Genomic DNA, 20,108 nt, shown 5'->3' on the forward strand with positions numbered 1-20,108 from the left:
AGTTGTCAATTACTATCATGACCTGAACATGACCATGGATGTATCTTCTGTATAGAAGTATCTTACTAGGCTGTTAATTGAATCCTGTATCTTGTTGTAGGTCTCACTGGTGAATGTGAGTCTATCACTTCGAGACTCCATGGTGACATTGGTTATTTTGAAACCAAGATTGATGGCAAATGAAGTATGTGTAAGTTCTGTGAGCACACAAAAAAGTGTTACTATAGACAACAGACCAAATGAACTGCTACAATATAGGAGTTTCAAACGTTAAAAAACATTCAAGAAGTATTGAAGCAGTTGAATGTTTACCTATGAAAAGTTATATAGAGAGAGTGGTAATAAATGTCATGATATAAGCCTAATTTGTTGAACTCACTGATATAGTTGCATTCTGGAAGGTGGTTTGAGTGTTTCTCCTGAATGTTCAATTGGCGAGACAGTTGCTCGTTGATGACACCAAGACATCATCCTCAGTGGGGGACTGGTGTGTTGAGCTGGAACACCAGTCTAGCAAAAATAATCACGGTGCCAAATCTAAGAGAAAATAGTAATAAATGAACATGTCAATTCCTAAAGTAAATGTGTGTGCTTGCTAGCGTGTCTTATCATTTTTATGGCTGTGAAATAAAGATATTAGTGGCAGTGACTGCAGTACGTAAGGTAGGTAGATGGAAAAACGTTAGTTTTTGGTTTGGTTTGGTGTCTCTAGCTTGAACGGTTCAAGAGTTACTACTATTGTTGGTAGGTTATTACAATGCTAGTTTCTACTTGTTTAAATGTGTATAGTTTATAAACGTTATGATAATTGTTGTAGTACAAAAAGATAGAAATGCTCTAAAAATATAATATCTAAGTTGATTCCGTGTTTAACTTAAAGCGTTAAGTGCGAGAGCGGGCCTAAATGAATCAAATAATTAGAATAGTATGTAAAACAATCGGGGAGGTTTTACCTTCAGCAAGCACACTAATTGGATCGAAATAGCGCCTATACACAACCTGAGGTAACGCAAAGAGCTTTTCTAAAGAATGGCTGACATTTTGAATGCTTTATGAATATATGAGTAGTTAACGACCCACAAACAATACACATGGTTCTTTGCTTCAAAGTTTCCTTGATTGACAAAGTGTTTATTCAATTGCATAAAATAATTCTACAAAATGATCTTGCTTACCTGGTTGTGATGTCACTGAAGCCATAGAAGTTGAGGTAAAAGTGGAAGTACAATTGTGGTTGTACTTGGTAGGTGCTGCAGTGCAGTCATTGTTGGATAAACAGTTGTGGTCGTTGTTGTAGGACCTGCAGGTTCAATTGCCATGATAGAAACTACAGTGGTGGTGGTGGTTGTAAGACCTGGAGTTGCCATTGTTGGAGCTGCATTTGGTAGTTGTCATTATGGCAGCTGAAGTTGTGGTTGTCATAGTAGAAGATACAGTTGTGGTGGTTATAGAAGCCTTCAGTTATGGTTGTGGAAGTAGGAGCTTCTATGGTGCTGTGATAGTAGGAGAGGTTGTGGTTGTCGTAGTTGGTGCAATTGTAGTTGTCTGTAGCAGGTGCTCCAGTTGTATTTGTTGTGGTATATACAGCTGTTGTAGTAAGAGCTGCAATGGCTTTTCGATGGTGTTGCTGTTGTGGCTGTAGTAGGGGCTACAGTTGTAGTAGAGCTGTAGTAGGGTACTGCAGTTTTAGTGGTAAAAAGAGATACAGTTGTCGTAGGAGCTGCAGTTGTCGTAGGAGCTGCAGTTGTCATTGCAGGTGTTGCTGTTGTGGAGGTTGTAGGAGCTTCAGTTGTAGCCGTCGTAGGTGGTGTGGTTGTTGTCGGAGCTTCAGTTGTAGCTGTCGTAGTATGTGTGGGTTGTTTTAGGAGCTACAGTTGTTGTAGTAGGAGCTACAGTTTTTGCAAGTTCAGATGCTGTAGTGCTCTTAAGAGCAACTAATGTTGTTGCAGGATCTGCAGTTGTGGTTGTAGCAGTAGGTGGATTTGCGGTTGTCGTAGTAGTTGCTGCCGTCATAGTGGTTGTAGGAGCTAAAGTTGTAGAAGATGCTGCAGTTGAGGTTGTCGTAGGAGCTGCAGAAGTAGTTGTTGTAGGAGCTACATTTGTTGTAGTAGGAGCTGCATTGGTTGTAGTAGGTGCTGCAGTTGTCGAAGGGTGCTGCAGTTGTCGTAGCAGCTGCAATTGTGGTTGTCGAAATAGATGCAATTGTAGTTTCTGTAGCAGTTGCTCCAGATGTAGTTGTAGGATCTCCAGCTGTTACAGTAAGAGCTGCAGTGGTTGCCAAAGGTGTTACTGTTGTGGCTGTAGTAGGGGCTACAGTTGTAGTAGGAGCTGTAGTAGGTACTGCAGTTGTAGAGGTAAAAAGAGATACAGTTGTTGTCATAGGAGCTGCAGTTGTCATAGGAGCTGCAGTTGTCATTGCAGGTGTTGCTGTTGTTGTAGTGGTCGTAAGAGCTTCAGTTGTAGTTGTCGTAGTAGGTGTGGTTGTTGTCGGAGCTTCAGTTGTTGCTGTCGTATTAGGTGTGGTTGTTGTCGGAGCTTCAGTTGTAGTAGTTGCTGCAGTTGCAGTGGTTGTAGGAGCTACAGATATTATTGTTGAAGGAGCTACAGTTGTTGCTTTAGGTGTTCCTACTGTATTGGTCGTAAGAGCAACAAATATTGTTGCAGGATCTGCAGTTGTCATTGTTGGAGCTGCTTTGATGTTGTAGAAGCTGCACCTGTCGTAGGAGCTGCAGTTATCGTAGTAGGAGCTGCAGTTGGCATAGTAGGTGCTGCAGTTGGTGTTGGTGCTGCAGTTGTCGTAGAAGCTGCAGTGGTTGTAGTTGGTGCTTGCAGTTGTGGTTGTCGTGGTAGGTGCAATAGTAGTTTCAGTAGCAGATGCTCCAGTTGTAGTTGTTGTAGTATCTACAGCTGTTGTAGTAAGAGCTGCAGTGGTTGTCAAAGGTGTTGCTGTTGTAGCTGTAGTAGGGGCTACAGTTGTAGCAGGAGCTGTAGTAGGTACTGCAGTTGTAGTGGTAAAAAGAGATATTGTTGTCGTAGGAGCTGCAGTTGTCGTAGGAGCTGCAGTTGTCATAGGAGCTGCAGTTGTCATAGGAGCTGCAGTTGTTGTAGGAGCTGCAGTTGTCGTTGCAGGTGTTGCTGTTTTGGAGGTCGTTGGAGCTTCAGTTGTAGCCGTCGTAGTAGGTGTGGTTGTTGTCGGAGCATCAGTTGTAGCTGTCATAGTAGGTGTGGGTTGTTGTCTGAGCTTCAGTTGTAGTAGTGTGCTGCAGGTGTAGCTGTTTTAGGAGTTTCAGTTATTGTAGTAGGAGCTACAGTTGTTACAAGTTCCGCTGCTGTAGTGCTCGTAGAGCAAGTAATGTTGTAGTAGGATCTGCAGTTGTGCTTGTTGCTGTAGGTGCAATGGTGGTTGTCGTAGTTGTTGCTGCAGTCATAGTGGTCGTAGGAGCTAAAGTTGTAGAAGGTGCTGCAGTTGAGGTTGTCATAGGAGCTGCAGAAGTAGCTGTTGTAGGAGCTACAGTTGTCGTAGTAGGAGCTGCAGTGGTCGTAATAGGTGCTGCAGTTGTCGTAGGTGCTGCAGTTGTCGTAGTAGGTGCTGCAGTTGTCGTAGAAGCTGCAGTTGTGGTTGTCGTAGTAGGTGCAATTGTTGTTTTCTGTAGCAGTTCCTCCAGATGTAGTTATAATATCTACAACTGTTGTAGTAAGAGCTGCAGTGGTTGTCGCAGGTGCTGCTGTTGTCGTAGTAGGTGCTTCAGTTTATGTTTTTCGTAGTAGGAGCTGCATTTGCAAAAGTAGGTGCTGCAGTTGTGTTTGTCGTAGTAGGTGCAATTGTAGTTTCTGTCGCAGGTGCTCCAGTTGTAGTTGTTTGTAGTATCTACAGCTGTTGTAGTAAGAGCTGCAGTGGGTTGTTGAAGGTGTTGCTGTTGTGGCTGTAGTAGGGGCTACAGTTGTTGTTGAAGCTGTAGTAGGTTCTGCAGTTGTTGTCGTATGAGCTGCAGTTGTCGTAGGAGCTGCAGTTGTCGTTGCATGTGTTGCTGTTGTAGAGGTCGTAGGAGCTTCAGTTGTAGTTGTTGTGGTAGGTGTGGTTGTTGTTGGAGCTTCAGTTGTAGTAGTTGCTGCAGTTATACTGGTTGTAGGAGCTACAGATATTATTGTTGAAGGAGCTACAATTGTTGCTGTAGGTGCTCCTGCTGTATTGGTCGTAAAAGCAACTGATATTGTTGTAACGATCTGCAGTTGTCATTGTTGGAGCTGCTTTGACGTCATAGAAGATGCAGCTGTCGTAGCAGCTGCTGTTGTCGCAGGATCTGCAGTTGTCATAGTAGGAGCTGCAGTTGCATAGTAGGTGCTGCAGTTGTCGTAATAGGTGCTGCAGTTGTCGATGGTGCTGCAGTTGTCGTTGTAGGTGCTGCAGTTGTCGTAGAAGCTGCAGTTGTAGTTTGTAGGTGCTGAACTTGTCGTAGTAGGGGCAATTGGTAGTTTCTGTAGAAGTTGCTCCAGATGTAGTTGTAGTATCTACAGCTGTTTGTAGTAAGAGCTGCAGTGGTGTTCGTAGGTGCTGCTGTTGTCGTAGTAGGTGCTTCAGTTGTGGTTGTCGTAGTAGGAGCTACATTTGCTGTAGTTGGTGCTGCAGTTGTGGTTGTCGTAGTAGGTGCAATTGTAGTTTCTGTCGCAGGTGCTCCAGTTGTAGTTGTTGTAGTATCTACAGCTGTTGTAGTAAGAGCTGCAGTGGTTGTCAAAGGTGTTGCTGTTTGTGGCTGTAGTAGGGGCTACAGTTGTAGTAGGAGCTGTAGTAGGTACTGCAGTTGTAGTGGTAAAAAGAGATACAGTTGTTGTCGTTGGAGATGCTGTTGTCGTAGGAGCTGCAGTTGTCATAGGAGCTGCAGTTGTCATAGGAGCTGCAGTTGTCGTAGGAGCTGCTGTTGTCGTAAGAGCTGCAGTTGTCGTTGCAGGTGTTGCTGTTGTAGAGGTTGTAGGAGCTTCAGTTGTAGCTGTCGTAGAGGGTGTGGTTGTTGTCGGTGCTTCAGTTTGTAGCTGTCGTAGTTGGTGTGGTTGTTGTTGTAGCTTCAGTGTTGTAGTTGCTGTAATTTTAGCTGTTTTAGGAGCTACAGTTGTTGTAGGTTCAGCTGCTGTAGTGCTTGTAAGATCAAGTAATGGTGTAGTAGATCTGCAGTTGTGCTTGTTGCTGTAGGTGCAATGGTGGTTGTTGTAGTAGTTGCTGCAGTCATAGTGGGTTGTAGGAGCTAAAGGTGTAAAAGGTTCTGCAGTTGAGATTGTCGTAGGAGCTGCAGAAGTAGCTGCTGTAGGAGCTACAGTTGTCGTCGCTGGAGCTGCTTTTGTCCGTGGTAGAAGCTGCTGATGTCGTAGGAGCTTCAGTTGTCATAGTAGGTGCTGCAGTTGTCGTAGTAGGTGCTGCAGTTGTCGTAGTAGGTGCTGCAGTTGTCGTAGTAGGTGCTGCAGTTGTCGTAGTAGGTGCTGCAGTTGTCGTAGTAGGTGCTGCAGTTGTCGAAGTAGGTGCTGCAGTTGTCGAAGTAGGTGCTGCAGTTGTCGTAGTAGGTGTCGCAGTTGTCGTAGGTGCTGCAGTTGTTGTAGTAGGTGCAGGAGTTGTCGTGGATGCTGCTGTTGTCTTTGTAGGTGCTACAGTTGTGGTTGTCGTAGTAGGTTCAATTGTAGTTTCTGTCGCAGGTCCTCCAGTTGTAGTTGTTGTAGTATCTACAGCTGTTGTAGTAAGAGCTGCCGTGTTTGTCGAAGGTGTTGCTGTGGTGGCTGTAGTAGGGGCTACAGTTGTAGTAGGAGCTGTAGTAGGTTCTGCAGTTGTAGTGGTAAAAAGAGATACAGTTGCTGTCGTATGAGCTGCAGTTGTCATAGGAGCTGCTGTTGTCGTAGGAGCTGCAGTTGTCGTAGGAGCTGCAGTTGTCGTTGCAGGTGTTGCTGTTGTAGAGGTCGTAGGAGCTTCAGTTGTAGCTGTCGTAGAGGGGTGTGGTTGTTGTCGGAGCTTCAGTTGTTGTAGTTGCTGTAGTTTTAGCTGTTTCAGAGCTACAGTTGTTGTAGTAGGAGCTACAGTTGTAGGTTCAGCTGCTGTAGTGCTCGTAAGAGCAAGTAATGTAGTAGTAGGATCTGCAGTTGTGCTTGTTGCTGTAGGTACAATGGTGGTTGTCGTAGTAGTTGCTGCAGTCATAGTGGTTGTAGGAGCTAAAGTTGTAGAAGGTGCTGCAGTTGAGGTTGTCGTAGGAGCTGCAGAAGTAGCTGTTGTAGGAGCTACAGTTGTCGTCGCTGGAGCTGCTTTTGTCGTCGTAGAAGCTGCTGATGTCGTAGGAACTTCAATTGTCATTGTAGGTGCTGTAGTTGTCGTAGTAGGTGCTGCAGTTGTCGTAGGTGCTGCAGTTGTCGTAGTAGGTGCTGCAGTTGTCGTGGATGCTGCTGTTGTCTTTGTAGGTGCTACAGTTGTGGTTGTCGTAGTAGGTTCAATTGTAGTTTCTGTCGCAGGTGCTCCAGTTGTAGTTGTTGTAGTATTTACAGCTGTTGTAGTAAGAGCTGCCGTGGTTGTCGAAAGTGTTGCTGTTGTGGCTGTAGTAAAGGCTACAGTTGTAGTAGGAGCTGTAGTAGGTTCTGCAGTTGTAGTGGTAAAAAGAGATACAGTTGTTGTCGTATGAGCTGCTGTTGTCGTAGGAGCTGCTGTTGTCGTAGGAGCTGCTGTTGTCGTAGGAGCTGCAGTTGTCGTTGCAGGTGTTGCTGTTGTAGAGGTCGTAGGAGCTTCAGTTGTAGCTGTCGTAGTTGGTGTGGTTGTTGTCGGAGCTTCAGTTGTAGCTGTCGTAGTTGGTGTGGTTGTTGTCGGAGCTTCAGTTGTTGTAGTTGCTGTAGTTTTTAGCTGTTTCAGGAGCTACAGTTGTTGTAGTAGGAGCTACAGTTGTAGGTTCAAGCCTGCTGTAGTGCTCATAAGAGCAAGGATAGTTGTAGTAGGATCTGCAGTTGTGCTTGTTGCTGTAGGTGCAATGGTGGTTGTCGTAGTAGTTGCTGCAGTCATAGTGGTTGTAGGAGCTAAAGTTGTAGAAGGTTCTGCAGTTGAGGTTGTCGTAGGAGCTGCAGAAGAAGCTGTTGTAGGAGCTACAGTTGTCGTCGCTGGAGCTGCTTTTGTTGTCAGAGAAGCTGCTGATGTCGTAGGAGCTGCAGTTGTTGTAGTAGGTGCTGCAGTTGTCGTAGTAGGTGCTGCAGTTGTCATAGTAGGTGCTGCAGTTGTCGTAGTAGGTGCTGCAGTTGTCGAAGTAGGTGCTGCAGTTGTCGAAGTAGGTGCTGCAGTTGTCGAAGTAGGTGCTGCAGTTGTCGTAGTAGGTGTCGCAGTTGTGGTAGGTGCTGCAGTTGTTGTAGTAGGTGCTGCAGTTGTCGTGGATGCTGCTGTTGTCTTTGTAGGTGCTGCAGTTGTGGTTGTCGTAGTAGGTGCAATTGAAGTTTCTGTCGCAGGTGCTCCAGTTGTAGTTGTAGTATCTAGAGCTGTTGTATTAAGAGCTGCCGTGGTTGTCGAAGGTGTTGCTGTTGTGGCTGTAGTAGGGGCTACAGTTGTAGTAGGAGCTGTAGTAGGTTCTGCAGTTGTAGTGGTAAAAAGAGATACATTTGTTGTCGTATGAGCTGCAGTTGTCGTAGGAGCTGCTGTTGTCGTAGGAGCTGCAGTTGTCGTTGCAGGTGTTGCTGTTGTAGAGGTCATAGGAGCTTCAGTTGAAGCTGTCGTAGAGGGTGTGGTTGTTGTCGGAGCTTCAGTTGTAGCTGTCGTAGTTGGTGTGGTTGTTGTCGGAGCTTCAGTTGTAGCTGTCGTAGTTGGTGTGGTTGTTGTCGGAGCTTCAGTTGTTGTAGTTGCTGTAGTTTTAGCTGTTCAGGAGCTACAGTTGTTGTAGTAGGAGCTACAGTTGTAGGTTCAGCTGCTGTAGTGCTCGTAAGAGCAAGTAATGTTGTAGTAGGATCTGCAGTTGTGCTTGTTGCTGTAGGTGCAATGGTGGTTGTCGTAGTAGTTGCTGCAGTCATAGTGGTTGTAGGAGCTAAAGTTGTAGAAGGTGCTGCAGTTGAGGTTGTCGTAGGAGCTGCAGAAGTAGCTGTTGTAGGAGCTACAGTTGTTGTCGCTGGAGCTGCTTTTGTCGTCAGAGAAGCTGCTGATGTCGTAGGAGCTTCAGTTGTCATAGTAGGAGCTGCAGTTGTCGTAGTAGGTGCTACAGTTGTCGTAGTAGGTGCTGCAGTTGTCGTAGTAGGTGCTGCAGTTGTTGTAGTAGGTGCTGCAGTTGTCGTAGTAGGTGCTGCAGGTTGTCGAAGTAGGTGCTGCAGTTGTCGTAGTAGGTGTGGCAGTTGTCGTAGGTGCTGCAGTTGTTGTAGTAGGTGCAGGAGTTGTCGTGGATAGCTGCTGTTGTCTTTGTAGGTGCTACAGTTGTGGTTGTCGTAGTAGGTTCAATTGTAGTTTCTGTCGCAGGTCCTCCAGTTGTAGTTGTTGTAGTATCTACAGCTGTTGTAGTAAGAGCTGCCGTGGTTGTCGAAGGTGTTGCTGTTGTGGCTGTAGTAGGGGCTACAGTTGTAGTAGGAGCTGTAGTAGGTTCTGCAGTTGTAGTGGTAAAAGAGATACAGTTGCTGTCGTATGAGCTGCAGTTGTCATAGGAGCTGCTGTTGTCTTAGGAGCTGCAGTTGTCGTAGGAGCTGCAGTTGTCGTTGCAGTGTTTGCTGTTGTAGAGGTCGTAGGAGCTTCAGTTGTAGCTGTCGTAGAGGGTGTGGTTGTTGTCGGAGCTTCAGTTGTTGTAGTTGCTGTAGTTTTAGCTGTTTCAGGAGCTACAGTTGTTGTAGTAGGAGCTACAGTTTGTAGGTTCAGCTGCTGTAGTGCTCGTAAGAGCAAGTATGTAGTAGGATCTGCAGTTGTGCTTGTTGCTGTAGGTACAATGGTGGTTGTCGTAGTAGTTGCTGCAGTCATAGTGGTTGTAGGAGCTAAAGTTGTAGAAGGTGCTGCAGTTGAGGTTGTCGTAGGAGCTGCAGAAGTAGCTGTTGTAGGAGCTACAGTTGTCGGCGCTGGAGCTGCTTTTGTCGTCGTAGAAGCTGCTGATGTCGTAGGAACTTCAATTGTCATTGTAGGTGCTGTAGTTGTCGTAGTAGGTGCTGCAGTTGTCGTAGGTGCTGCAGTTGTCGTAGTAGGTGCTGCAGTTGTCGTGGATGCTGCTGTTGTCTTTGGTAGGTGCTACAGTTGTGGTTGTCGTAGTAGGTTCAATTGTAGTTTCTGTCGCAGGTGCTCCAGTTGTAGTTGTTGTAGTATTTACAGCTGTTGTAGTAAGAGCTGCCGTGGTTTGTCGAAAGTGTTGCTGTTGTGGCTGTAGTAAAGGCTACAGTTGTAGTAGGAGCTGTAGTAGGTTCTGCAGTTGTAGTGGTAAAAAGAGATACAGTTGTTGTCGTTATGAGCTGCTGTTGTCGTAGGAGCTGCTGTTGTCGTAGGAGCTGCTGTTGTCGTAGGAGCTGCAGTTGTCGTTGCAGGTGTTGCTGTTGTAGAGGTCGTAGGAGCTTCAGTTGTAGCTGTCGTAGTTGGTGTGGTTGTTGTCGGAGCTTCAGTTGTAGCTGTCGTAGTTGGTGTGGTTGTTGTCGGAGCTTCAGTTGTTGTAGTTGCTGTAGTTTTAGCTGTTTCAGGAGCTACAGTTGTTGTAGTAGGAGCTACAGTTGTAGGTTCAGCTGCTGTAGTGCTCATAAGAGCAAGGATAGTTGTAGTAGGATCTGCAGTTGTGCTTGTTGCTGTAGGTGCAATGGTGGTTGTCGTAGTAGTTGCTGCAGTCATAGTGGTTGTAGGAGCTAAAGTTGTAGAAGGTTCTGCAGTTGAGGTTGTCGTAGGAGCTGCAGAAGAAGCTGTTGTAGGAGCTACAGTTGTCGTCGCTGGAGCTGCTTTTGTCGTCAGAGAAGCTGCTGATGTCGTAGGAGCTGCAGTTGTTGTAGTAGGTGCTGCAGTTGTCGTAGTAGGTGCTGCAGTTGTCATAGTAGGTGCTGCAGTTGTCGTAGTAGGTGCTGCAGTTGTCGAAGTAGGTGCTGCAGTTGTCGAAGTAGGTGCTGCAGTTGTCGAAGTAGGTGCTGCAGTTGTCATAGTAGGTGTCGCAGTTGTGGTAGGTGCTGCAGTTGTTGTAGTAGGGTGCTGCAGTTGTCGTGGATGCTGCTGTTGTCTTTGTAGGTGCTGCAGTTGTGGTTGTCGTAGTAGGTGCAATTGAAGTTTCTGTCGCAGGTGCTCCAGTTGTAGTTGTAGTATCTAGAGCTGTTGTATTAAGAGCTGCCGTGGTTGTCGAAGGTGTTGCTGTTGTGGCTGTAGTAGGGGCTACAGTTGTAGTAGGAGCTGTAGTAGGTTCTGCAGTTGTAGTGGTAAAAAGAGATACATTTGTTGTCGTATGAGCTGCAGTTGTCGTAGGAGCTGCTGTTGTCGTAGGAGCTGCAGTTGTCGTTGCAGGTGTTGCTGTTGTAGAGGTCATAGGAGCTTCAGTTGAAGCTGTCGTAGAGGGTGTGGTTGTTGTCGGAGCTTCAGTGTAGCTGTCGTAGTTGGTGTGGTTGTTGTCGGAGCTTCAGTTGTAGCTGTCGTAGTTGGTGTGGTTGTTGTCGGAGCTTCAGTTGTTGTAGTTGCTGTAGTTTTAGCTGTTTCAGGAGCTACAGTTGTTGTAATAGGAGCTACAGTTGTAGGTTCAGCTGCTGTAGTGCTCGTAAGAGCAAGTAATGTTGTAGTAGGATCTGCAGTTGTGCTTGTTGCTGTAGGTGCAATGGTGGTTGTCGTAGTAGTTGCTGCAGTCATAGTGGTTGTAGGAGCTAAAGTTGTAGAAGGTGCTGCAGTTGAGGTTGTCGTAGGAGCTGCAGAAGTAGCTGTTGTAGGAGCTACAGTTGTTGTCGCTGGAGCTGCTTTTGTCGTCAGAGAAGCTGCTGATGTCGTAGGAGCTTCAGTTGTCATAGTAGGAGCTGCAGTTGTCGTAGTAGGTGCTGCAGTTGTCGTAGTAGGTGCTGCAGTTGTCGTAGTAGGTGCTGCAGTTGTCGTAGTAGGTGCTGCAGTTGTCGTAGTAGGTGCTGCAGTTGTCGAAGTAGGTGCTGCAGTTGTCGTAGTAGGTGTCGCAGTTGTCGTAGGTGCTGCAGTTGTTGTAGTAGGTGCAGCAGTTGTCGTGGATGCTGCTGTTGTCTTTGTAGGTGCTACAGTTGTGGTTGTCGTAGTAGGTTCAATTGTAGTTTCTGTCGCAGGTGCTCCAGTTGTAGTTGTTGTAGTATCTACAGCTGTTGTAGTAAGAGCTGCCGTGGTTGTCGAAAGTGTTGCTGTTGTGGCTGTAGTAAAGGCTACAGTTGTAGTAGGAGCTGTAGTAGGTTTTGCAGTTGTAGTGGTAAAAGAGATACAGTTGTTGTCGTATGAGCTGCTGTTGTCGTAGGAGCTGCTGTTGTCGTAGGAGCTGCAGTTGTCGTTGCAGGTGTTGCTGTTGTAGAGGTCGTAGGAGCTTCAGTTGTAGCTGTCGTAGTTGGTGTGGTTGTTGTCGGAGCTTCAGTTGTAGCTGTCGTAGTTGGTGTGGTTGTTGTCGGAGCTTCAGTTGTTGTAGTTGCTGTAGTTTTAGCTGTTTCAGGAGCTAAAGTTGTTGTAGTAGGAGCTACAGTTGTAGGTTCAGCTGCTGTAGTGCTCGTAAGAGCAAGTAATGTTGTAGTAGGATCTGCAGTTGTGCTTGTTGCTGTAGGTGCAATGGTGGTTGTCGTAGTAGTTGCTGCAGTCATAGTGGTTGTAGGAGCTAAAGTTGTAGAAGGTTCTGCAGTTGAGGTTGTCGTAGGAGCTGCAGAAGAAGCTGTTGTAGGAGCTACAGTTGTCGTTGCTGGAGCTGCTTTTGTCGTCAGAGAAGCTGCTGATGTCGTAGGAGCTGCAGTTGTTGTAGTAGGTGCTGCAGTTGTCGTAGTAGGTGGTGCAGTTGTCATAGTAGGTGCTGCAGTTGTCGTAGTAGGTGCTGCAGTTGTCGTAGTAGGTGTCGCAGTTGTGGTAGGTGCTGCAGTTGTTGTAGTAGGTGCTGCAGGTGTCGTGGATGCTGCTGTTGTCTTTGTAGGTGCTGCAGTTGTGGTTGTCGTAGTATGTGCAATTGAAGTTTCTGTCACAGGTGCTCCAGTTGTAGTTGTAGTATCTAGAGCTGTTGTATTAAGAGCTGCCGTGGTTGTTGAAGGTGTTGCTGTTGTGGCTGTAGTAGGGGCTACAGTTGTAGGAGGAGCTGTAGTATGTTCTGCAGTTGTAGTGGTAAAAAGAGACACAGTTGTTGTCGTATGAGCTGCAGTTGTCGTAGGAGCTGCTGTTGTCGTAGGAGCTGCAGTTGTCGTTGCAGGTGTTGCTGTTGTAGAGGTCATAGGAGCTTCAGTTGAAGCTGTCGTAGAGGGGTGTGGTTGTTGTCGGAGCTTCAGTCGTAGTTGGTGTGGTTGTTGTCGGAGCTTCAGTTGTAGCTGTCGTAGTTGGTGTGGTTGTTGTCGGAGCTTCAGTTGTTGTAGTTGCTGTAGATTTAGCTGTTTCAGGAGCTACAGTTGTTGTAGTAGGAGCTACAGTTGTAGGTTCAGCTGCTGTAGTGCTCGTAAGAGCAAGTAATGTTGTAGTAGGATCTGCAGTTGTGCTTGTTGTAGTAGGTGCAATGGTGGTTGTCGTAGTTGTTGCTGCAGTCATAGTGGTTGTAGGAGCTAAAGTTGTAGAAGGTGCTGCAGTTGAGGTTGTCGTAGGAGCTGCAGAAGTAGCTGTTGTAGGAGCTACAGTTGTCGTCGCTGGAGCTGCTTTTGTCGTCGTAGAAGCTGCTGATGTCGTAGGAACTTCAATTGTCATAGTAGGTGCTGTAGTTGTCGTAGTAGGTGCTGCAGTTGTCGTAGTAGGTGTTGCAGTTGTCGTAGTAGGTGTTGCAGTTGTCGTAGAAGGTGCTGCAGTTGTCGTGGATGCTGCTGTTGTCTTTGTAGGTGCTACAGTTGTGGTTGTCGTAGTAGGTTCAATTGAAGTTTCTGTCGCAGGTGCTCCAGTTGTAGTTGTTGTAGTATCTACAGCTGTTGTAGTAAGAGCTGCCGTGGTTGTCGAAAGTGTTGCTGTTGTGGCTGTAGTAAAGGCTACAGTTGTAGTAGGAGCTGTAGTAGGTTTTGCAGTTGTAGTGGTAAAAAGAGATACAGTTGTTGTCGTATGAGCTGCTGTTGTCGTAGGAGCTGCTGTTGTCGTAGGAGCTGCAGTTGTCGTTGCAGGTGTTGCTGTTGTAGAGGTCGTAGGAGCTTCAGTTGTAGCTGTCGTAGTTGGTGTGGTTGTTGTCGGAGCTTCAGTTGTAGCTGTCGTAGTTGGTGTGGTTGTTGTCGGAGCTTCAGTTGTTGTAGTTGCTGTAGTTTTAGCTCTTTCAGGAGCTAAAGTTGTTGTAGTAGGAGCTACAGTTGTAGGTTCAGCTGCTGTAGTGCTCGTAAGAGCAAGTAATGTTGTAGTAGGATCTGCAGTTGTGCTTGTTGCTGTAGGTGCAATGGTGGTTGTCGTAGTAGTTGCTGCAGTCATAGTGGTTGTAGGAGCTAAAGTTGTAGAAGGTTCTGCAGTTGAGGTTGTCGTAGGAGCTGCAGAAGAAGCTGTTGTAGGAGCTACAGTTGTCGTTGCTGGAGCTGCTTTTGTCGTCAGAGAAGCTGCTGATGTCGTAGGAGCTGCAGTTGTTGTAGTAGGTGCTGCAGTTGTCGTAGTAGGTGGTGCAGTTGTCATAGTAGGTGCTGCAGTTGTCGTAGTAGGTGCTGCAGTTGTCGTAGTAGGTGCTGCAGTTGTCGTAGTAGGTGTCGCAGTTGTGGTAGGTGCTGCAGTTGTTGTAGTAGGTGCTGCAGTTGTCGTGGATGCTGCTGTTGTCTTTGTAGGTGCTGCAGTTGTGGTTGTCGTAGTAGGTGCAATTGAAGTTTCTGTCGCAGGTGCTCCAGTTGTAGTTGTAGTATCTAGAGCTGTTGTATTAAGAGCTGCCGTGGTTGTTGAAGGTGTTGCTGTTGTGGCTGTAGTAGGGGCTACAGTTGTAGTAGGAGCTGTAGTATGTTCTGCAGTTGTAGTGGTAAAAAGAGACACAGTTGTTGTCGTATTAGCTGCAGTTGTCGTAGGAGCTGCTGTTGTCGTAGGAGCTGCAGTTGTCGTTGCAGGTGTTGCTGTTGTAGAGGTCATAGGAGCTTCAGTTGAAGCTGTCGTAGAGGGTGTGGTTGTTGTCGGAGCTTCAGTCGTAGTTGGTGTGGTTGTTGTCGGAGCTTCAGTTGTAGCTGTCGTAGTTGGTGTGGTTGTTGTCGGAGCTTCAGTTGTTGTAGTTGCTGTAGTTTTAGCTGTTTCAGGAGCTACAGTTGTTGTAGTAGGAGCTACAGTTGTAGGTTCAGCTGCTGTAGTGCTCGTAAGAGCAAGTAATGTTGTAGTAGGATCTGCAGTTGTGCTTGTTGCTGTAGGTGCAATGGTGGTTGTCTTAGTAGTTGCTGCAGTCATAGTGGTTGTAGGAGCTAAAGTTGTAGAAAGTTCTGCATTTGAGGTTGTCGTAGGAGCTGCAGAAGAAGCTGTTGTAGGAGCTACAGTTGTCGTCGCTGGAGCTGCTTTTGTCGTCAGAGAAGCTGCTGATGTCGTAGGAGCTGCAGTTGTTGTAGTAGGTGCTGCAGTTTTCGTAGTAGGTGCTGCAGTTGTCATAGTAGGTGCTGCAGTTGTCGTAGTAGGTGCTGCAGTTGTCGAAGTAGGTGCTGCAGTTGTCGTAGTAGGTGTCGCAGTTGTGGTAGGTGCTGCAGTTGTTGTAGTAGGTGCTGCAGTTGTCGTGGATGCTGCTGTTGTCTTTGTAGGTGCTGCAGTTGTGGTTGTCGTAGTAGGTGCAATTGAAGTTTCTGTCGCAGGTGCTCCAGTTGTAGTTGTAGTATCTAGAGCTGTTGTATTAAGAGCTGCCGTGGTTGTTGAAGGTGTTGCTGTTGTGGCTGTAGTAGGGGCTACAGTTGTAGTAGGAGCTGTAGTAGGTTCTGCAGTTGTAGTGGTAAAAAGAGATACAGTTGCTGTCGTATGAGCTGCAGTTGTCATAGGAGCTGCTGTTGTCGTAGGAGCTGCAGTTGTCGTAGGAGCTGCAGTTGTCGTTGCAGGTGTTGCTGTTGTAGAGGTCGTAGGAGCTTCAGTTGTAGCTGTCGTAGAGGGTGTGGTTGTTGTCGGAGCTTCAGTTGTTGTAGTTGCTGTAGTTTTAGCTGTTTCAGGAGCTACAGTTGTTGTAGTAGGAGCTACAGTTGTAGGTTCAGCTGCTGTAGTGCTCGTAAGAGCAAGTAATGTTGTAGTAGGATCTGCAGTTGTGCTTGTTGCTGTAGGTACAATGGTGGTTGTCGTAGTAGTTGCTGCAGTCATAGTGGTTGTAGGAGCTAAAGTTGTAGAAGGTGCTGCAGTTGAGGTTGTCGTAGGAGCTGCAGAAGTAGCTGTTGTAGGAGCTACAGTTGTCGTCGCTGGAGCTGCTTTTGTCGTCGTAGAAGCTGCTGATGTCGTAGGAACTTCAATTGTCATTGTAGGTGCTGTAGTTGTCGTAGTAGGTGCTGCAGTTGTCGTAGTAGGTGTTGCAGTTGTCGTAGAAGGTGCTGCAGTTGTCGTAGTAGGTGTCGCAGTTGTCGTAGTAGATGTTGCAGTTGTCGTAGGTGCTGCAGTTGTCGTAGTAGGTGCTGCAGTTGTCGTGGATGCTGCTGTTGTCTTTGTAGGTGCTACAGTTGTGGTTGTCGTAGTAGGTTCAATTGTAGTTTTTGTCGCAGGTGCTCCAGTTGTAGTTGTTGTAGTATCTACAGCTGTTGTAGTAAGAGCTGCCGTGGTTGTCGAAAGTGTTGCTGTTGTGGCTGTAGTAAAGGCTACAGTTGTAGTAGGAGCTGTAGTAGGTTCTGCAGTTGTAGTGGTAAAAAGAGATACAGTTGTTGTCGTATGAGCTGCAGTTGTCGTAGGAGCTGCTGTTGTCGTAGGAGCTGCTGTTGTCGTAGGAGCTGCAGTTGTCGTTGCAGGTGTTGCTGTTGTAGAGGTCGTAGGAGCTTCAGTTGTAGCTGTCGTAGTTGGTGTGGTTGTTGTCGGAGCTTCAGTTGTAGCTGTCGTAGTTGGTGTGGTTGTTGTCGGAGCTTCAGTTGTTGTAGTTGCTGTAGTTTTAGCTGTTTCAGGAGCTACAGTTGTTGTAGTAGGAGCTACAGTTGTAGGTTCAGCTGCTGTAGTGATCATAAGAGCAAGGATAGTTGTAGTAGGATCTGCAGTTGTGCTTGTTGCTGTAGGTGCAATGGTGGTTGTCGTAGTAGTTGCTGCAGTCATAGTGGTTGTAGGAGCTAAAGTTGTAGAAGGTTCTGCAGTTGAGGTTGTCGTAGGAGCTGCAGAAGAAGCTGTTGTAGGAGCTACAGTTGTCGTCGCTGGAGCTGCTTTTGTCGTCAGAGAAGCTGCTGATGTCGTAGGAGCTGCAGTTGTTGTAGTAGGTGCTGCAGTTGTCGTAGTAGGTGCTGCAGTTGTCATAGTAGGTGCTGCAGTTGTCGTAGTAGGTGCTGCAGTTGTCGAAGTAGGTGCTGCAGTTGTCGTAGTAGGTGTCGCAGTTGTGGTAGGCGCTGCAGTTGTTGTAGTAGGTGCTGCAGTTGTCGTGGATGCTGCTGTTGTCTTTGTAGGTGCTGCAGTTGTGGTTGTCGTAGTAGGTGCAATTGAAGTTTCTGTCGCAGGTGCTCCAGTTGTAGTTGTAGTATCTAGAGCTGTTGTATTAAGAGCTGCCGTGGTTGTCGAAGGTGTTGCTGTTGTGGCTGTAGTAGGGGCTACAGTTGTAGTAGGAGCTGTAGTAGGTTCTGCAGTTGTAGTGGTAAAAAGAGATACAGTTGTTGTCGTATGAGCTGCAGTTGTCGTAGGAGCTGCTGTTGTCGTAGGAGCTGCAGTTGTCGTTGCAGGTGTTGCTGTTGTAGAGGTCATAGGAGCTTCAGTTGAAGCTGTCGTAGAGGGTGTGGTTGTTGTCGGAGCTTCAGTTGTAGCTGTCGTAGTTGGTGTGGTTGTTGTCGGAGCTTCAGTTGTAGCTGTCTTAGTTGGTGTGGTTGTTGTCGGAGCTTCAGTTGTTGTAGTTGCTGTAGTTTTAGCTGTTTCAGGAGCTACAGTTGTTGTAGTAGGAGCTACAGTTGTAGGTTCAGCTGCTGTAGTGCTCGTAAGAGCAAGTAATGTTGTAGTAGGATCTGCAGTTGTGCTTGTTGCTGTAGGTGCAATGGTGGTTGTCGTAGTAGTTGCTGCAGTCATAGTGGTTGTAGGAGCTAAAGTTGTAGAAGGTGCTGCAGTTGAGGTTGTCGTAGGAGCTGCAGAAGTAGCTGTTGTAGGAGCTACAGTTGTTGTCGCTGGAGCTGCTTTTGTCGTCAGAGAAGCTGCTGATGTCGTAGGAGCTTCAGTTGTCATAGTAGGAGCTGCAGTTGTCGTAGTAGGTGCTGCAGTTGTCGTAGTAGGTGCTGCAGTTGTCGTAGTAGGTGCTGCAGTTGTCGTAGTAGGTGCTGCAGTTGTCGTAGTAGGTGCTGCAGTTGTCGTAGTAGGTGCTGCAGTTGTCGTAGTAGGTGCTGCAGTTATCGTAGTAGGTGCTGCAGTTGTCGTAGTAGGTTCTGCAGTTGTCGTAGTAGGTGCTGCAGTTGTCGTAGTAGGTGCTGCAGTTGTCGTAGGTGCTGCAGTTGTCGTAGTAGGTGCTGCAGTTGTCGTAGTAGGTGCTGCAGTTGTCGAAGTAGGTGCTGCAGTTGTCGTAGTAGGTGCTGCAGTTGTCGAAGTAGGTGCTGCAGTTGTCGTAGTAGGTGTCGCAGTTGTCGTAGGTGCTGCAGTTGTTGTAGTAGGTGCAGCAGTTGTCGTGGATGCTGCTGTTGTCTTTGTAGGTGCTACAGTTGTGGTTGTCGTAGTAGGTTCAATTGTAGTTTCTGTTGCAGGTGCTCCAGTTGTAGTTGTTATAGTATCTACAGCTGTTGTAGTAAGAGCTGCCGTGGTTGTCGAAGGTGTTGCTGTTGTGGCTGTAGTAAAGGCTACAGTTGTAGTAGAAGCTGTAGTAGGTTCTGCAGTTGTAGTGGTAAAAAGAGATACAGTTGTTGTCGTAGGAGCTGCAGTTGTCGTAGGAGCTGCAGTTGTCGTTGAAGGTGTTGCTGTTTTAGAGGTCGTAGGAGCTTCAGTTGTCATAGTAGGAGCTGCAGTTGTCGTAGTAGGTGCTGCAGTTGTCGTAGTAGGTGCTGCAGTTGTCGTAGTAGGTGCTGCAGTTGTCGTAGTAGGTGCTGCAGTTGTCGTAGTAGGTGCTGCAGTTGTCGTAGTAGGTCCTGCAGTTGTCGAAGTAGGTACTGCAGTTGTCGAAGTAGGTGCCGCAGTTGTCGTAGTAGGTGTCGCAGTAGGTGTCGCAGTGGTCTTTGTAGGTGCAGCAGTTGTCGTGGATGCTGCTGTTGTCTTTGTAGGTGCTACAGTTGTGGTTGTCGTAGTAGGTTCAATTGTAGTTTCTGTCGCAGGTCCTCCAGTTGTAGTTGTTGTAGTATCTACAGCTGTTGTAGTAAGAGCTGCCGTGGTTGTCGAAGGTGTTGCTGTTGTGGCTGTAGTAGGGGCTACAGTTGTAGTAGGAGCTGTAGTAGGTTCTGCAGTTGTAGTGGTAAAAAGAGATACAGTTGCTGTCGTATGAGCTGCAGTTGTCGTAGGAGCTGCTGTTGTCGTAGGAGCTGCTGTTGTCGTAGGAGCTGCAGTTGTCGTTGAAGGTGTTGCTGTTTTAGAGGTCGTAGGAACTTCAGTTGTCATAGTAGGAGCTGCAGTTGTCGTAGTAGGTGCTGCAGTTGTCGTAGTAGGTGCTGCAGTTGTCGTAGTAGGTGCTGCAGTTGTCGTAGTAGGTGCTGCAGTTGTCGTAGTAGGTGCTGCAGTTGTCGTAGTAGGTACTGCAGTTGTCGAAGTAGGTGCCGCAGTTGTCGTAGTAGGTGCCGCAGTTGTCGTAGTAGGTGTTGCAGTAGGTGTCGCAGTGGTCTTTGTAGGTGCAGCAGTTGTTGTGGATGCTGCTGTTGTCTTTGTAGGTGCTACAGTTGTGGTTGTCGTAGTAGGTTCAATTGTAGTTTCTGTCGCAGGTCCTCCAGTTGTAGTTGTTGTAGTATCTACAGCTGTTGTAGTAAGAGCTGCCGTGGTTGTCGAAGGTGTTGCTGTTGTGGCTGTAGTAGGGGCTACAGTTGTAGTAGGAGCTGTAGTAGGTTCTGCAGTTGTAGTGGTAAAAAGAGATACAGTTGCTGTCGTATGAGCTGCAGTTGTCGTTGCAGGTGTTGCTGTTGTAGAGGTCGTAGGAGCTTCAGTTGTAGCTGTCGTAGAGGGTGTGGTTGTTGTCGGAGCTTCAGTTGTTGTAGTTGCTGTAGTTTTAGCTGTTTCAGGAGCTACAGTTGTTGTAGTAGGAGCTACAGTTGTAGGTTCAGCTGCTGTAGTGCTCGTAAGAGCAAGTAATGTTGTAGTAGGATCTGCAGTTGTGCTTGTTGCTGTAGGTACAATGGTGGTTGTCGTAGTAGTTGCTGCAGTCATAGTGGTTGTAGGAGCTAAAGTTGTAGAAGGTGCTGCAGTTGAGGTTGTCGTAGGAGCTGCAGAAGTAGCTGTTGTAGGAGCTACAGTTGTCGTCGCTGGAGCTGCTTTTGTCGTCGTAGAAGCTGCTGATGTCGTAGGAACTTCAATTGTCATTGTAGGTGCTGTAGTTGTCGTAGTAGGTGCTGCAGTTGTCGTAGTAGGTGTTGCAGTTGTCGTAGAAGGTGCTGCAGTTGTCGTAGTAGGTGTCGCAGTTGTCGTAGTAGATGTTGCAGTTGTCGTAGGTGCTGCAGTTGTCGTAGTAGGTGCTGCAGTTGTCGTGGATGCTGCTGTTGTCTTTGTAGGTGCTACAGTTGTGGTTGTCGTAGTAGGTTCAATTGTAGTTTCTGTCGCAGGTGCTCCAGTTGTAGTTGTTGTAGTATCTACAGCTGTTGTAGTAAGAGCTGCCGTGGTTGTCGAAAGTGTTGCTGTTGTGGCTGTAGTAAAGGCTACAGTTGTAGTAGGAGCTGTAGTAGGTTCTGCAGTTGTAGTGGTAAAAAGAGATACAGTTGTTGTCGTATGAGCTGCAGTTGTCGTAGGAGCTGCTGTTGTCGTAGGAGCTGCTGTTGTCGTAGGAGCTGCAGTTGTCGTTGCAGGTGTTGCTGTTGTAGAGGTCGTAGGAGCTTCAGTT

General features: G+C 47.1%; 3 protein-coding genes and 1 pseudogene across 3 annotated transcripts; all 4 read right to left on the minus strand.

Annotated features, from left to right (window-relative positions):
- Positions 1-1,924: 1,924 nt before the first annotated feature.
- On the minus strand, positions 1,925-10,363 carry LOC115173169 (mucin-2-like). Its single transcript, XM_029731095.1, has 9 exons — positions 10,308-10,363; positions 9,730-9,918; positions 8,900-9,072; positions 8,257-8,395; positions 7,959-8,147; positions 6,900-7,850; positions 6,124-6,312; positions 3,380-3,529; positions 1,925-2,069 (listed from the first exon to the last, which is right to left on the minus strand). Exons 1-9 carry the CDS (start codon positions 10,361-10,363, stop codon positions 1,925-1,927), a joined length of 2,181 nt encoding a protein of 726 aa, XP_029586955.1.
- Positions 10,364-10,661: 298 nt separating this feature from the next.
- On the minus strand, positions 10,662-13,681 carry LOC115173170 (mucin-5AC-like; annotated as a pseudogene).
- Positions 13,682-14,740: 1,059 nt separating this feature from the next.
- Positions 14,741-17,355, minus strand: LOC115173667 (mucin-5AC-like; the record flags this gene model as incomplete). Its single annotated transcript, XM_029731971.1, has 1 exon — positions 14,741-17,355. A coding segment is annotated over exon 1 (2,442 nt), but the record flags the coding sequence as incomplete, so codon positions are not given.
- A 516-nt stretch (positions 17,356-17,871) lies between these two features.
- Positions 17,872-20,049, minus strand: LOC115173171 (mucin-5AC-like). Its single transcript, XM_029731096.1, has 3 exons — positions 18,148-20,049; positions 17,996-18,054; positions 17,872-17,877 (listed from the first exon to the last, which is right to left on the minus strand). Exons 1-3 carry the CDS (start codon positions 19,592-19,594, stop codon positions 17,872-17,874), a joined length of 1,512 nt encoding a protein of 503 aa, XP_029586956.1. The 5' UTR covers positions 19,595-20,049.
- Positions 20,050-20,108: the final 59 nt, after the last annotated feature.

The sequence above is a fragment of the Salmo trutta genome, chromosome 34, assembly GCF_901001165.1.
Source record: "Salmo trutta chromosome 34, fSalTru1.1, whole genome shotgun sequence".
Lineage (NCBI taxonomy): Eukaryota > Metazoa > Chordata > Actinopteri > Salmoniformes > Salmonidae > Salmo > Salmo trutta.

Excerpts from the sequence above, each read along its gene's own strand:
- LOC115173171 (XM_029731096.1), bottom strand. The coding sequence starts at position 19,594 with ATGACAATTGAAGTTCCTACGACATCAGCAGCTTCTACGACGACAAAA. Across the intron at positions 18,055-18,147 it reads AACTGCAGCACCTACTACGA|CAACACCTTCAACGACAACT; the intron begins CAACTGCAGCAC and ends CCTCTAAAACAG.
- LOC115173169 (XM_029731095.1), bottom strand. The coding sequence starts at position 10,363 with ATGTATCTCTTTTTACCACTACAACTGCAGAACCTACTACAGCTCCTA. Across the intron at positions 8,148-8,256 it reads CAGCACCTACTACGACAACT|CTCCTACGACATCAGCAGCT; the intron begins GCAGCACCTACT and ends TGACAACTGAAG. Across the intron at positions 3,530-6,123 it reads CATTGTACCTACAGCAACAA|CTCCTACTACGACAACTGTA; the intron begins GCACAACTGCAG and ends CGACCACTGCAG.